The 13,890-nt window shown below is 36.5% G+C and overlaps 1 protein-coding gene across 2 annotated transcripts in view; it reads right to left on the reverse strand.

The window, feature by feature from the left end:
- nptnb (neuroplastin b) overlaps nt 1–13,890 on the reverse strand; it is a 34,490-nt gene that overhangs the window by 13,142 nt on the left and 7,458 nt on the right. The window contains exon 2 of one of the 2 annotated variants that reach the window (XM_055036746.1): nt 2,383–2,730. The exons of the other annotated variant lie outside the window; for it this stretch is intronic. Within the exon in view, the coding sequence (XP_054892721.1) occupies nt 2,383–2,730 (348 nt within the window). The remainder of the gene's footprint in view (nt 1–2,382; nt 2,731–13,890) is intronic. 2 annotated transcript variants of the gene reach the window in all.

Genomic DNA, 13,890 nt, shown 5'->3' on the forward strand with positions numbered 1-13,890 from the left:
CTTGCTTGTTATCACAAACTGCAGAACTGCCAATCACATGGGAGAAGCTCACTGCATTTGGAGGTGGGGAAGATTGCTGCAGATCAAGTTTTGGTGAACGATTTGAAAATACCTAAAGTGGCAGTTGTGTAGATGAAATGCCTTGTTGGTGCAAAGGAGGAAATTGGTGAACTAGTTCCAAATGATAGAAAGACCTCAATAGCTCCAAGAACCACATGACAACCAACTCTTTGATTGTGACTTTTAGATGTCCAGGTCAGAGTAGTTTTGGTTTGATAATCCATCCTGTTTTGTATCAACAGTTCAGTTTGGTGGTTGTGTTGAAGATATTTTTTGACACTTTAAGCTGTTAGCTCCAGTTGTGAGCCGTTTAAAAATCACAACCCATTTTCATGTTATTGCTGACTTTCCCCACATCTCTATCATCAGAGCATACCTTCTTCTAACAGCTACTTCCAGCTGGATTGTGTATCATGTCTCAAATGGCCTCCAGATTCAGCAGAACTAACACCAATTAAGCTCAATTGGAATTTTATGGAACAGAAAATTCATAAGATGCATAGAGTTGTGTCTTGCTGTAATGTTACGATAGACCAAAATCTCTGAAGAATGTTTGTTAGATTAATTAATGCTAAGAATCAAGGCATTTCGGAAGGCAAAGAGCGATTCATAACAGAAGTACATTTAGTCGAGCTTCAGTTTGTGAATACATGCAGAAATCTATATTTGTCTGGAAGATTCAGCTCTAATAAAACTATTATTTTCTGTTATTTTGTGGAATTAATACTCATGTTACTGCATGTTGTTTTGATCAAAATAGCAGCTTGTTTTAAGCAAACAGTTGACAATTAGCTCTAATACATAGTTGTTATAGGTTTATGTTTCATATAGTAATTGTTTAAATACGTCATCTCATGCTGTATTGTATGACTATTAAAACTTTGGGTACCAAAACTCAGATCAAATTTATACAGATTTATTTTAGATAGAATCAGGCATAAAATAGGAATTACGCTTACTTGAAAATGCAAAGTTTCACATTTCTATTACAAACCTTTGTAGCGTTTACATATCCATATGATGATTTCTGGTATAGAATGGTTCACATTCAAAATCTTATGTGACAAAAATACAGATGCAAAAAGAGACAAACTGACTTCAAGTCTTCAAAATTGCAAACTATGCATCCAAATAACTATTGAGTACAGCTTGTAATATTCATGGAATAATTTGCTTATCACATGTAGATTCAAACATTTGTTTCTCAGTATTGACAAATTGCATTGTGTGAGGGAGTAAATTCAGAATAGAGATGAATTATGTAATATGTAAATGAGACAAATGCAGTTGCATTAGCCAAACATTAAATAACACAGCACTCAGAAAAAATATGAAATTTTACCCAAAAGTCAGCACAGACCAGACTCCTCTAAACTTCTCAAAGCTTCACTATGACTAACAACATTCCACATTTCCCTGTGCTCCAGTGGGCAGAGCACTGAAGCACGCACAGATTAGAAGGGTCCAGCTGAATACATGTGTGTGTAGAGCTGAAGGTTAGGGGATATAATGTCATTACTGATTCACAGTCACACACTTAATGGGTGAGAAGGGACAAGGTAACAAACTGCACCGACAGACCCAAAGAGACTGTTGTGTTGAAGCAAAAATTTCATCTTCAAGAAGAAATGAGACACTCCAGGGACCCATGTGGTCGTACCGTTATTGGATTACCACACATAAATTTGAAAGCAGTAAATGTTTCCTTTTATCAGGAAGAAGTTGACAGCAGGAATCACTGTTTCACACCCGAATGGATCCCCTCCTTGTGTCTTCTTATAGTCTCATTTACACCATGCCCAGAGTGAAAAGGCTAAATCAAAAGTACCCTTACTTCAAAGCACCACGAGGTTTCCACTGCATTTAGGAGGCAATGCTTTGAAGTAAATAAAACAATCAGCCCAACAAAAGAGGCACGACATGATGGGAAAGCAAGATCACAAATGAATCTAGAAATAGAAAACAGGATGAAATCGGAATACAGAGAAAAACACTATAAGAGGAATGTTGGAAAAGGACACATGGCCGAAGAGAAATAAAGATCTGGAGAAGACAGAACAAGGCTAGATAAAAGACTAGTTCTTGGGTTTGTGATCATCTAAATTCTCAGGGGAATTTTGGGAACTCACTAAGAAAACATTAAGTTTTAACCAAACTGTATCCAGAAACCAAAATATAAAATGCAACCACTGGCATGAAGGATTTAGAAAATTACTGAAGAACAGTAATTTATTCAGTACTGTGACTGGGCTCCTTTGAGATTGGAATGGGTTTGACAGGGTTTGTTCATCATCTAGGTACTACAGCACATAGATCACTCACTCTGTAGCACTGATATGGTGGCCTGGGCGCGGATCCAGGTGATAGCCGGGTTTTGTCGGAGATCATTGCGCCTGGGGTCGTTGCTTGCCCTGCACTCATAGGTCCCCGAGTCCTCCAGTGTGAGGCGTGTGATGCCGAGCACACTGACCCCATTGGTGCCGTAGGCTGTGTTGATGGACACCCGGCGCTTGCGGGCTCCGTCCCAAAGCTGCTTGAAGGAGTCGGCCCGGTTGACTTCGGCATACCACCACTGGATCTCTGGAGTGGGGTTACCGACCACCTCGCAGTACAGCTCAAAGGTATCCCCGGTAAGCTTAGTCTCAGACAGTGGCGACTTCACAAACCCAGCTGGAGAGGAGGGGTGTTTTGAGATGGCAGGAAAAGAAAGGGGTGAAGAGGGTTAGTCCAGTCAAGTCAAGTCAAGTTTATTAGTATAGCACATTTTCAGCAACAACGCAGTTCTAAGTGCTTTACATGATAAAAACAATACAGTAACCAGTTATTGGTTCTGACTCTGGGAATGCAGAGTATATTTGAACCAAAATAGTTGAATGGTCTGAAAGGTTGATAAAACAACGGGTCTTTAATGTATTTTAGTGCTAAGCCATTCAGTGATTTATAAACAAAAGTATTTTATCTACTCGCTGAGCTACAGGGAGCCTGTGTAAGAACTTTAGGACTGGAGTGATGAGCTCTAGTTTCCTAGTTTTAGTGAGAAAGCGAGCAGCAGCGTTCTGACTGACTTTTTAGACTGATCTTTGAAGACGTTGCAGTAATCAATGCGACTAAAGATAACTGCATGGATCAGTTTCTCAAGATCTTGCTGGACAAATAAAAAGGCTTGGGAAGGTCAAGGGATAGAGAAGGACATAAAGCAGAGTACATATAAAGAAGAGAAGATTATTAAAGGCAAATCATAAAGAAGCATGTATCAAAATCATTGATAGGAAGAAAAAAGAGAAAGTTAGTCATTGTTCAAGTTGAAGTAAAACACATTTTATCAACAAACTCAGTAGTGTTGGTGTTTTGTGCTTTCCCATGTAAAAGTAAACAATGATCCAAAAAGACAGCGCAGTACAAATAAATGAATAACATGGAGAGAAATCATTAAACCATTTAGTCTGTGGAAAAACTCCAACATATTTGGCCAAACTGAGTGAACATATTTTCTTTTTTATTTGATTATCAGTTAAGTTAAATGTGCAAGAAACGACTGTGACTGAATACATGCAAACACTATGGAATAATGCATCTCAGGTTTCTGTAGGTTACCTGGATGAAGGCATTCATAGATTATAGAGGATTTTCTTATACCAGTAAACTTTTTCTTCTTTCTTACAGGTTAATGTTCAATTTATTGAGATACTTGAGAAGATGCATCGCTAGAATAGGTTTCTTCAACCTATTTGAAGAATAGCGCTGCACTCACCCATTGTTACTCATTGCTCTCCGCTGCTGGTCAGTTGGATAAGAGATGACTACTACAGTTTTTCTTTTCTTACAAAGACAAGCAATTTTCCAGCAAAAAGCACAGACTTTCATCATGTGAAGCCAATGAAAAAATGTATGCCTTTCACTTTTTGGTCTCATAAACAGGACCTGGTAGTAGTGACGGGGTCTGCCTTGTGGTACAAGGGGCCCTTCAGAAAACAGAAGAGCAGCTTTGTATTGCTTAAAATGCTTTCATTCTTACAGGCATCTGCACAGAAGTCAATTACTGCAAAATGTTTCATCGTGACAAAAATGCCCAGACAGTGTCATAAGGGTGGTAAAGGAGGAATGGACTTACCGGCTGCTTGTAATTGTTGAATGCAAGAAAATGTTTCTTTGTTGCAAGATTTGGTGTTTAAAACAAGACTTGAGGAGGTTGACTTGAGAACTGGTCTGGAAAAAGGGCTAATGCAAATAAATACCTGAACTCTGTAGGAGCACCACCTATAGCACCTAGTTAAGAGTGACTAATCTGCTGTGTTTCTCTGCCACAACTATCCAGTTAATTAATCAGAAACAACACACTCAGACCCGGGGTTAATTTAGATCGAACAAATGATTTAACAACTGGAGTACCCAGTGAGAAGCCACACAGAAACAAGGAGAACATGTAAACAAAACCTCCAGGCTGGGATTTGAACCGAGTATCCTCCTGCTTCTTGGCAGCAATGCCATTGTGCCACCAAGACCCCTATATATATCTTACTTTGTTCATTATTAAAAATGTTTTGATTTAAAACAACCAGGTTTCATACATTTTGTTTTAAACTTTTTGAGTAAATACCATAAACTGTTGTATATTTACTTAATGTTTTCATCTCAAATTGTACAAAAAATAGGTGTCACTGTCAAGTAATTTCTTCAAACCTAAATGTAATATATTTTTTTGTAATTTTGTGCACATATTTCATATTCTTTTATAAATAAAAATGGCGTGTTTCCTTCACTGTGCTGTTAAAGATCACGTATGCCTGGAATATATCCCAGAACACACCAGGTGAGAGTTGAGCTGCAGTGTGGACATGTTGCCAGTCTGTCCCATAGCTGATGCGTACAGACGGACAAACACATTCACACCTACTTTCACACTTTTAGGCAATTTGGAGTCACCGACTCACAGAACACACATGTCAATGGGCTATGGAAGGAAACTTGACGTTCTGAAACAACCTGTCTGCAAACATTAATTCATGGCCCTGGCCTTATTTGTCACCCAATATCTGCATCATATTACATTATGGCTGTTTGAAGTATATCTGATCATAGAACACAGTTTTTGTTATAAAAATGTTGAATATTTTTAAGATTTAAGCTACATATTAAACACTTTTTCCAGACATTGACACATTTAAGTATAATTGAATGAGTTCAGTCTAATCTCATTTTGTTCATATCAGAGTATAACGGCAATGACATAAATGAGGTCAACCAGCTTACATTTTGGATAAGCTGGACTTTAAGAAGTGGGCTTTGATAACTCGTACAGCACCACACTAAATGATTTATTTTGTTAAGGGGGCGGTATTATGTATTTTCAAGCAAAATCAAGTATGTTATTTTCAATTATGAAAATAATGTATCAAACATAACTTAAAAGAAATTTGACTTTGCAATTTCATGCCTCAAACTTGGGCAGTTCTATGTGAAACTGCCTCAATGTGACATCATTGCAACATTGCCCCATTGTGGAATTTACAACTATTCCTAGAAATACTGGACTGAGAAGTATCTGCATGATAAGTTTAGCAGGCACGCAGTTCCACCAGGTGTTTGCTAATTGCTGCTGCTGCTAGTCTGATGGAGCTTTGCAGATGAGTAGGGGGAGAGGGTGCTCTGTGGGGCAAGAGCTCAGCTGAAGACTGCAGCTCCAAAGAGGAGCTTTGGGTAAAGAGGCAACGCTTTGTATGGACAGTCGTTGCTGTTGGGCACCATATAGTGCTTCCACGAGAGATTTAAGGATTCCTCAAACACGCATGAAAGAATTAAATAAATACTCTACGTATATTTTTGATGAGGGAGTAACATCATAACATGACATAAAGCTCAAAAATATCAATGTTTCTTGACTTTCCCCCTTCAATATTATTTCCATAATTTTAATTTTAAACTAGAAAGTGGACCCATTAAGTGCATCAAATCTCTTTTTTCAACTTTCACTCTCTGATTCAAAGAGAAATCAGTATTCATTTAGAACTGCTGTGAATTTAATAGTAACATCCATAACCCTTCTATGGGATCAATAAGCAATATCTCCAATATTACCAAAATCATCCTTGGAATGTGGCTGATTCATGACCCTTTTCCACACCAGTGGTTGGCCCAACAACACAGTGCCAGCCTTAATGAACCTCATCTGATGACAAATCACCTGCACCGCAGACAGTCTCCTCTACACGCTCTGCAGCCTCTCAGCTGTGACTGCATGTGCTTAGGTAAATCAGAAAAGTACAGTGCCTTAACTCTGCCCTGGATTGCTGTAGAGGAAATTGGAACAAAGAGCGTGGAGTCCCGAGCGGCCAGGACTCTGCATCGTGTCTCAATACAACAGCTTACCGGTGCTCTTATATCTGTTAGGACTGCGTGCTGTAATGCATCATGAACACAGAAACAGATCAGATTATTGATTCAAAACCTGGAAGGGCAGCTACGGTTTTCCATGCACGACCACATGTATGTGATTGGTCCTCATACCTGATTATACTGTGTACAATAATCCATCAATATCAATGCTTTTATTGACTTGTACGTTTTATAAATTATTAGTTTTAAAACTTTACAGCATCAACTGTTGTAAGGAAAACACTTATGTCTAAAGTTTGGGAATAATTTAAGTCTTAAAACACACACAGGGTTTCAAAGATCTGCAGGGATGCATGAGTGATAGCTGCAACTAATGAGCTCACAAAAGAGACAACGTCACCATAGGTTTATCAAGCTGCCCATCCTCTCTACAGAGTTTGACATATTACCCGTCTACATAATTTTCTGACTAAATTGGGCAAATGTTTTTTACAGAAATCTGAACCCGTATATCATTGATTAAGACTGCACCTTTGTTTATTATTAAAAATGTGAGTTAATGGGCAGACTTCATGCTGGTGAAATGTATTCTGTCACAGAAATGTTACAATCGTCATGATCACATTTTAAATAAATGACACATTTTTTATGTTCCTGTGCAGTTTTTTTTTGTTACTTAAATGTATTGAACATCACTTCCTGTTCAATCGTATGATACATGACACACAACATGCTGAATATTCTGTCTTTTTATTTTTAAAAGTCATGACTAGTTGGCTTCATTTTATTTATTATATTTCTCAAAATCTTTTGGAGTTAATTCGTTGTTTGTGATAAAAATTGTAAGCTTATATTTGTCTTAGATTTTTTATTATTAACAAATATTCCTCTAGATTAATCAATCAAGCAAAAACAATAAAAATAGAGAAATGTATAAGTCCATTGTAAGTACCACCTTTGCATTAAAGTGTTATTATTTACAAAATAATGCATAGTTGGCACTTTTAATGGACTTTCAATGCAAGTTTTAAAGCAACTTTGCATTAAAAGTCATTATTAACCAAATGACACTTCATGACAATAGTCCCAGACATTCATAAAGACTCCATGTTCATGACAGGTGTTATGTTTATGACAGTGTCATGTCAGTCTTAAGCACGCTCCGTCAAAGAAAGAATTACCAAAAACACTAATTCCATAAAACAATAAATCAGAGATTAGAAATTTTCTGAACTACACATTTAATAAGATTAATTAATTCAATGGTAAAACAGTAGCAATACCTCTGTTGCTATGCACCAGACATGTTAAGCTGAATTAGAAGATAGGAAAGAAAAACTGATTAAGACAGATTAAAAAAGATAAGCAGTTTTCAAGATGGGAGATGAATCTGGGAGAAGGATTGTGAGTTTCTACGTGCAACGCCTGAAAATATGAGTAGTAATTAGCATTTCTTTCTTTTCTCTGCTAACATCTGGGCATATCAAACCCACCACACAGCACCGGAGGGCAAATACAAGCCGACCCACCTACACCGTTAAATCATTATTTAAGTTCCACTAAGAATTTAAAATAGTACTATTTGCAATGATTACAGCAAAAAGGGAAAAACACAGTGTGACACTGAGCACATTAATGTGTCATTGATGCCTAAGAGCTAATGATTACAATATTACAGCTACTCAAAAGAGGTCAGGATCGTCCTCCAAGATGATGGCAAATTAAACCAGAAAAAGTGAACAGATGACTTAATTCGAATTCAGCCTCAGAGAGACTCTGGAGAAATAGGCACTGAGCAAATGGCAGACAGCACCAGGCCGGTGAGCAGACCAATTTCTGTGTTGTTTAAACAGGGAGCTTGCACAGACAGTGAAAACAAAACACAAAGCAGCCAGCCGGTGCTCATTCGTTTCAGAGTCGTTATGGGAAAAGCAAAGTGACAGAGGCAGACCATTTGGATAGCTCTCCGTAACTTAGTGACAGAAGAGAAGTTAGCTCAGCCTGTCTTAGCCGGAGATGCTGTCAGCTGACAAACAGATGAGTTGATCTCAGTTTTGTTTGTTCTAAACAAAGTTTAATGAAATAATTTTTTGGTGGAGTTCAGGAGGATCTATCTAAGTATTCTGAAAGGGAACGTGTAAGATGACTTATTAAAAATGTGTTTCTTCTTAAATTAAGCACTAGTGCTGAGCAAAAAAGAATCTAAAACATACACAGTAAAACACAGAAACTGCTAGTTTTTTTTTTTTTTTAATTCGGATAAATTACACTGTGCATTGTAAGATAATAGAGCAGCTTGAAGCTAAATTTCAGCTTATGTTCAAAAGTAAGATGCATTTTTTAGTTATTTCACCACTAGACCACCAGAATGTGCTGCATTACTTTAAAACTCTGGAAGTTCAATGAAAGAGCTTAAACTGTGGCAATGGCATGACTCAAACTGTTAGCCATTTGGAAGCTAACCGCCTAAAACCTTGGTCCACCTTAACAACCTGTATATCCGATGCATGTATTCATCACACCGTACCTGCCCTAACACGCTCGCTCTACTCCCATTTAACTTGAGCACAGTGGCATTACAAACAAGAACTGCTGTCTGAAGGAGTATGAAAGTCACAGTCAGTCCAGACCAGACACCCCTCCACCCCCCTCACGTAAGTAGAGTAGAGAGCTCCCCTGAGGACAGACAACAAGCCACACACCATCACCAAACAGCCTCTGGGTGAGTCAGCTGCCTACTTACAACCTGGATCTCTGTCCACGGACCTACAACATACACACGCACACACACATAGAAAGCAGAGGGCAGGAAACCCCCGAGGGCAGATGAACTGAAGTACATTTAGTTGTGAATGTGAGTTTTGTCTTTTTTTATTCCAGCATACTGCTAACACTTATTGACATATTGGTTTATTTTTTGGTAAAGTTTAGTTGTAGATTTTTCCCTCAAAATTTATCTTGATTTTTTTTTTCTCAATATCCAAAAAGAAACCTTTTAACTGCATTACATTTTTGATCATTTTGATGTGATTATGGATTGTTCGTTTCTTCCAATTGGTCATTAGATTGGTTGTGACACAGTAATTCTGTACGGTCAAATCCACTCAGGAGAAGGCTTAGTCCGCGTTAACAAGATTAGATGACCGACTTAAAAAGGGGTCCTTCAAGAAATGTTTCAGTGGTGCCTGGAACACAATGCAGTGTCAGGCAGAAGAGACTCCTCTTCATAAAAATCTGACCCACACAATATATAACATTTAGGAAAGAAAGCAACTCAAAACATGGGACAGGATGGGTCTTTTGCAATTATTTATAATTTTGATCACCAAATATGGTCGCTTTTTAAAAAACAGGCATCATTAAATGTGACATTCTAAGGTAATCAAATAAGGTAATCAATTTTGCAAGTCACATAAAATACATAGTAATAAATAAGACTTAAGTGGCATATTGTATACTACTTCCTCTCTATTTTATTAAATGCATTGTGGAAATTCACAACAGATTTTATTATTTTACAAACTTATTAAGTGTACCATAAGAATTATAATGAAGGGCCCAGTGATACTTTACATCCAAAGTGGATTAATACACCTGAAGGATCTTCTTTTTTTTTTTACTTTTTTTTTTACAACCATCTTATGAAAAGACAACTTTTTTTACTCATTGTCTGACATCAAATCAGATTAAATGTTTTCTTTTTTTTTTATTTTTCCAACATGCTAAATGCTCAAATGATGAGAGAGATCGTGATATTTCTCAACAAAATGGTCAGCTGAAAGGACGATCATCTCATGACTTTTTAAGATTAACTCGTGCTAACCTGTGGATGTATGTATGACAATGACAGTGACTCTTTGTATGACATTTTGAGAAAAATCTCAAGATATCAGCCAAGATTTCAGAAACAAAATTGTGTTCCTCCACTGGTCTGGTTCACTCTTTGGTAAACTATTCTCTGGAACAGAAAAAGCATGTTTTTGTGCAAAATTTGCATATCAACTAATTTGCACATCAAATTCAGATGAAAGGAAATCATTTTGTGAAGACACTATCTGAAGCAGGTAAAAGCTGCTTTGTGGGAGTTTTGGGGCAGACTAGTGCACTTCAACCAGTAGCATCATGAAGAGAAATACTGAAGCAAAACCTCCAAACATTAACAGTCAATATATTAAAGCTGGGGCACATTTTGGTCTTCCAAATGGGCAATGACTCAAAGCATACCGCCAAATTAGTTACAAAGTGGCTTAAGGACATTAGAGCCATCACTCAACCCTTATCTCATTCCCATAGAAGATTGTGTTGGCAGATGTGCACAGGTGTGTCGAAGCAAGATACCCTGCAAACCTGACTCAGTTACATGCATTTTGTCAGGAAGAGCCAACATTGATTTATGCTCTTTTAAAAGAAATTACAATAAAATGTGTTGTCAAATAATAAGAAAATGCATGTAAACATTTTAATCAGAACACAGTAAAAAAAAATAACATAAAATAAAATTAGATATTTGACAAATATATATGTATATATATGTGTGTGTGTGTGTGTGTGTGTGTGTTTTTTTTTTTTTTTTTTTTTTTGTTTTTTTTGTTTTGGAATTATACATATTTTGATGATCCATCTCTTGTGACATGTTCCATGGATTTTGTGAACTCTGGCCAATCCATTATAGAATTCCTCTAGTCAGCAAAAACATGTAGGTAAAATTAAATTAAATTAAATCTAATTACTTTAGATTTAAAGTAATTTAGATTACTTTAAATCTAAATCTGCAGGTTGTAAATAGTTTTGGGCTTAGCTAGATTTATTTTTAAAAACTGTGAGATGTTAAGTCAGAAGAAGCTGAAGGATGTAGTAAGTATTGAAAAAGAAACTACTTTCTACAACATGTCGAGCCATCTCTGCAGGTCATTCAGGCTGTGAGAGAGCAAGCGAGAGCAATACTTTGAGTAAGTGCATAAAATGCTGACTGACATGGAATGTTTTTATCTTTTTGAGCGTTCAACATCTGCCATGGAACATGCTGAATTTAGAAATTGAGACATGCTTCTCACAACGCACAAAGATTTGTTGCTGAAAACATTTTAAATGAGAACTCATAAATCATTTTACTTTTAGATTAAAACCTCTTTAAAACACAGTCACATATGTGGACATAGGAATGAATGGCAAAATATTTTCAATTATCTTCTTTCATAGTTCGACCAGAACTAGTATCACCATTCTCCGGTTTTCCATAAACCAGTGAATGGCCACAAAAATCTGATCAGTACTAATAAAGTCCTCCAAATAAACGGAGTTGCTGTTCGATAATTTGGAGAAAATTACTTGACTACATTACAATAATTTGGAATTATATAATAACTTATTCATCCTACACGAAAAACGTATTTGTTGTATAGAAAACCTTCAATAAAGTAAAAAAAAATTCTTCTTTCAACACTCATTCTATCTAGCACACATTGAAATCCAACAGTAAGGGAACTGCTTAAGGTTTTGAGCTAAAGCTGAAACCAGGCCTTAGCTTGTTCGTCATTGATTGTTAAACTTTATGTTAGAGAATGAAAAAAAAGCTTTACAATGAGGGCTTATTTGTAAGGAGCACCGTGGTCATCAATTTTTTCATATTGTAGCTTAGATTAAAATGCGAGGCCATCTGCCTTGCAGCTGAGATTTGCTGGAAATCCGGTCATAAAATGAGACAATAATCCCAAACACCAAAGCAAATCCACAGCACAATAGAAAAAAATGCAAAGAATCACAGTAGTAAAAAGGACCAGTGAAGATAAACAGGCTTAAGGACGATTAAAATCTAGTAAATTTCAATCAGCGGGAGCAATTCTGTAAAGAAGAGCGTCCTGGAATCACCACGGTGTCAGAGGGTAAAAAAAGTCACAACAAAGACGATTTCTTAAGTTAATAATGATTTATGAGGTCATGAAATTTACTTAAATTTTTATACACAAATAATATTCGATTTTCCCCCATAACTTTTGCAAATAATGCCAATTATGAGAGCTTCAGATGCTGGTCACTTTGACCCCTATTCATATATTTTGCAGTTTATATACCTAACATAATTTATGAGTCAACTGGCCTGAATTGGGATCAGAGGAAAAATAATCAAATTAGGGTGCAGCACAAAATGTTCTGATAATAATGTGAAGTTAAATTAAATTACAATGAGATTTAAGTATTTCTTGCCAGAGAATAAAATAGAATAGAATTCAACTGTATTGTCATTGCACTGTCACATGTACAAAGCAACAAAATGTAGTGGTGGTGAGAGCCTGTTTTACTGTTCAAAGCTTGTGAAGATTTACTAAAAGACTAAACTTACAATATACCAGTAAATATTAATGTGTAGTTCTTTAAATTAATTTTTAATACAAGACAGTGTCTAACCTAGATGTATAAAATGGATTTTGAAATATTTGAATATCATAAAAAGTTTCTATTCTATTCTATTCTATTATTCTACCACGTCAAAACTAACAAAAGCCTGAGTTTCACACTCTCCATTCAATAGCGAGACCTGAAATGAACATCATCTGTGCTTAACATTTAAGCAACAAGTCACTGGCAAGTGAGCTCAATTGCATCATTCATCTCCTCAATATTGGGTAAGATATATTAGCAGCTAGTAAACTATTTTTCCTCAAAATTGATGATTACATCCTAGTGAATCATAGGATGTGATTCATCCTATGATTCACCCTGCACCCTACTATGAGGCGAAACTAGTTGAGGAACAGAACTACAAGTTTGAGGTTCCAACAATCCTTTTAATCAATCAAGTACAACACATGCCAGCTACACAGATAAGAAGATTTAAAAGTGTTTACTGCAGCACAACTTTGGGGTCCAAGATGAATCAATGCCTTAAAAGAGCAGGGCTTGTTTGGGAGTGCTTTTAGGCATGCGGTCATAATGTTATGCCTGACTGATCTCGGTGTAACATTAGCCAGCTAATATTCTACATACTCAAAAAATTGGAGCTGGAACAAAATTATAGCAATGCACACTGAAGACAATATAGTATTTTGAAAACAAAAGACAGCATGTTGAAATTTAATACAGCAACCAGTGACCAGCATCCTGTAGGAAAAACTGATGTAGTCAAAAGTCTGCAAAGAATCAATGCAAAAAGATACTCTTACAGCTGTATCAGTTTTTTTTTTTCTTTTTGTTCCCAGTCCTATTCAAATATTCAGTTTTATTCCTTTTGATTTTTGTCCTGCCTTAATAAAGTCAGATTAGGTTTAAGGTACATTTCCAGTTGATTGTTTTCTGTTTCAAATATTAAAAATTCTGATACCTGATTAATTTTTTATGTATAATGCTGTTTTTGGAGAGCTTTATGGATCTTCGTTGTGCCATATGTCTCAGCCATATGTGTACCTTCCTGGAAATGTAATCACACACTGGAGAGTCAGGCCTCATCAATTGTGTTTAATTGCTTGGTCCCAATAGCTGCTAAGATATGAAATAAACAAC

Source organism: Poeciliopsis prolifica, unplaced genomic scaffold (genome assembly GCF_027474105.1).
Source record: "Poeciliopsis prolifica strain line A6 unplaced genomic scaffold, Auburn_PproV2 SCAFFOLD011, whole genome shotgun sequence".
Taxonomy (NCBI): domain Eukaryota; kingdom Metazoa; phylum Chordata; class Actinopteri; order Cyprinodontiformes; family Poeciliidae; genus Poeciliopsis; species Poeciliopsis prolifica.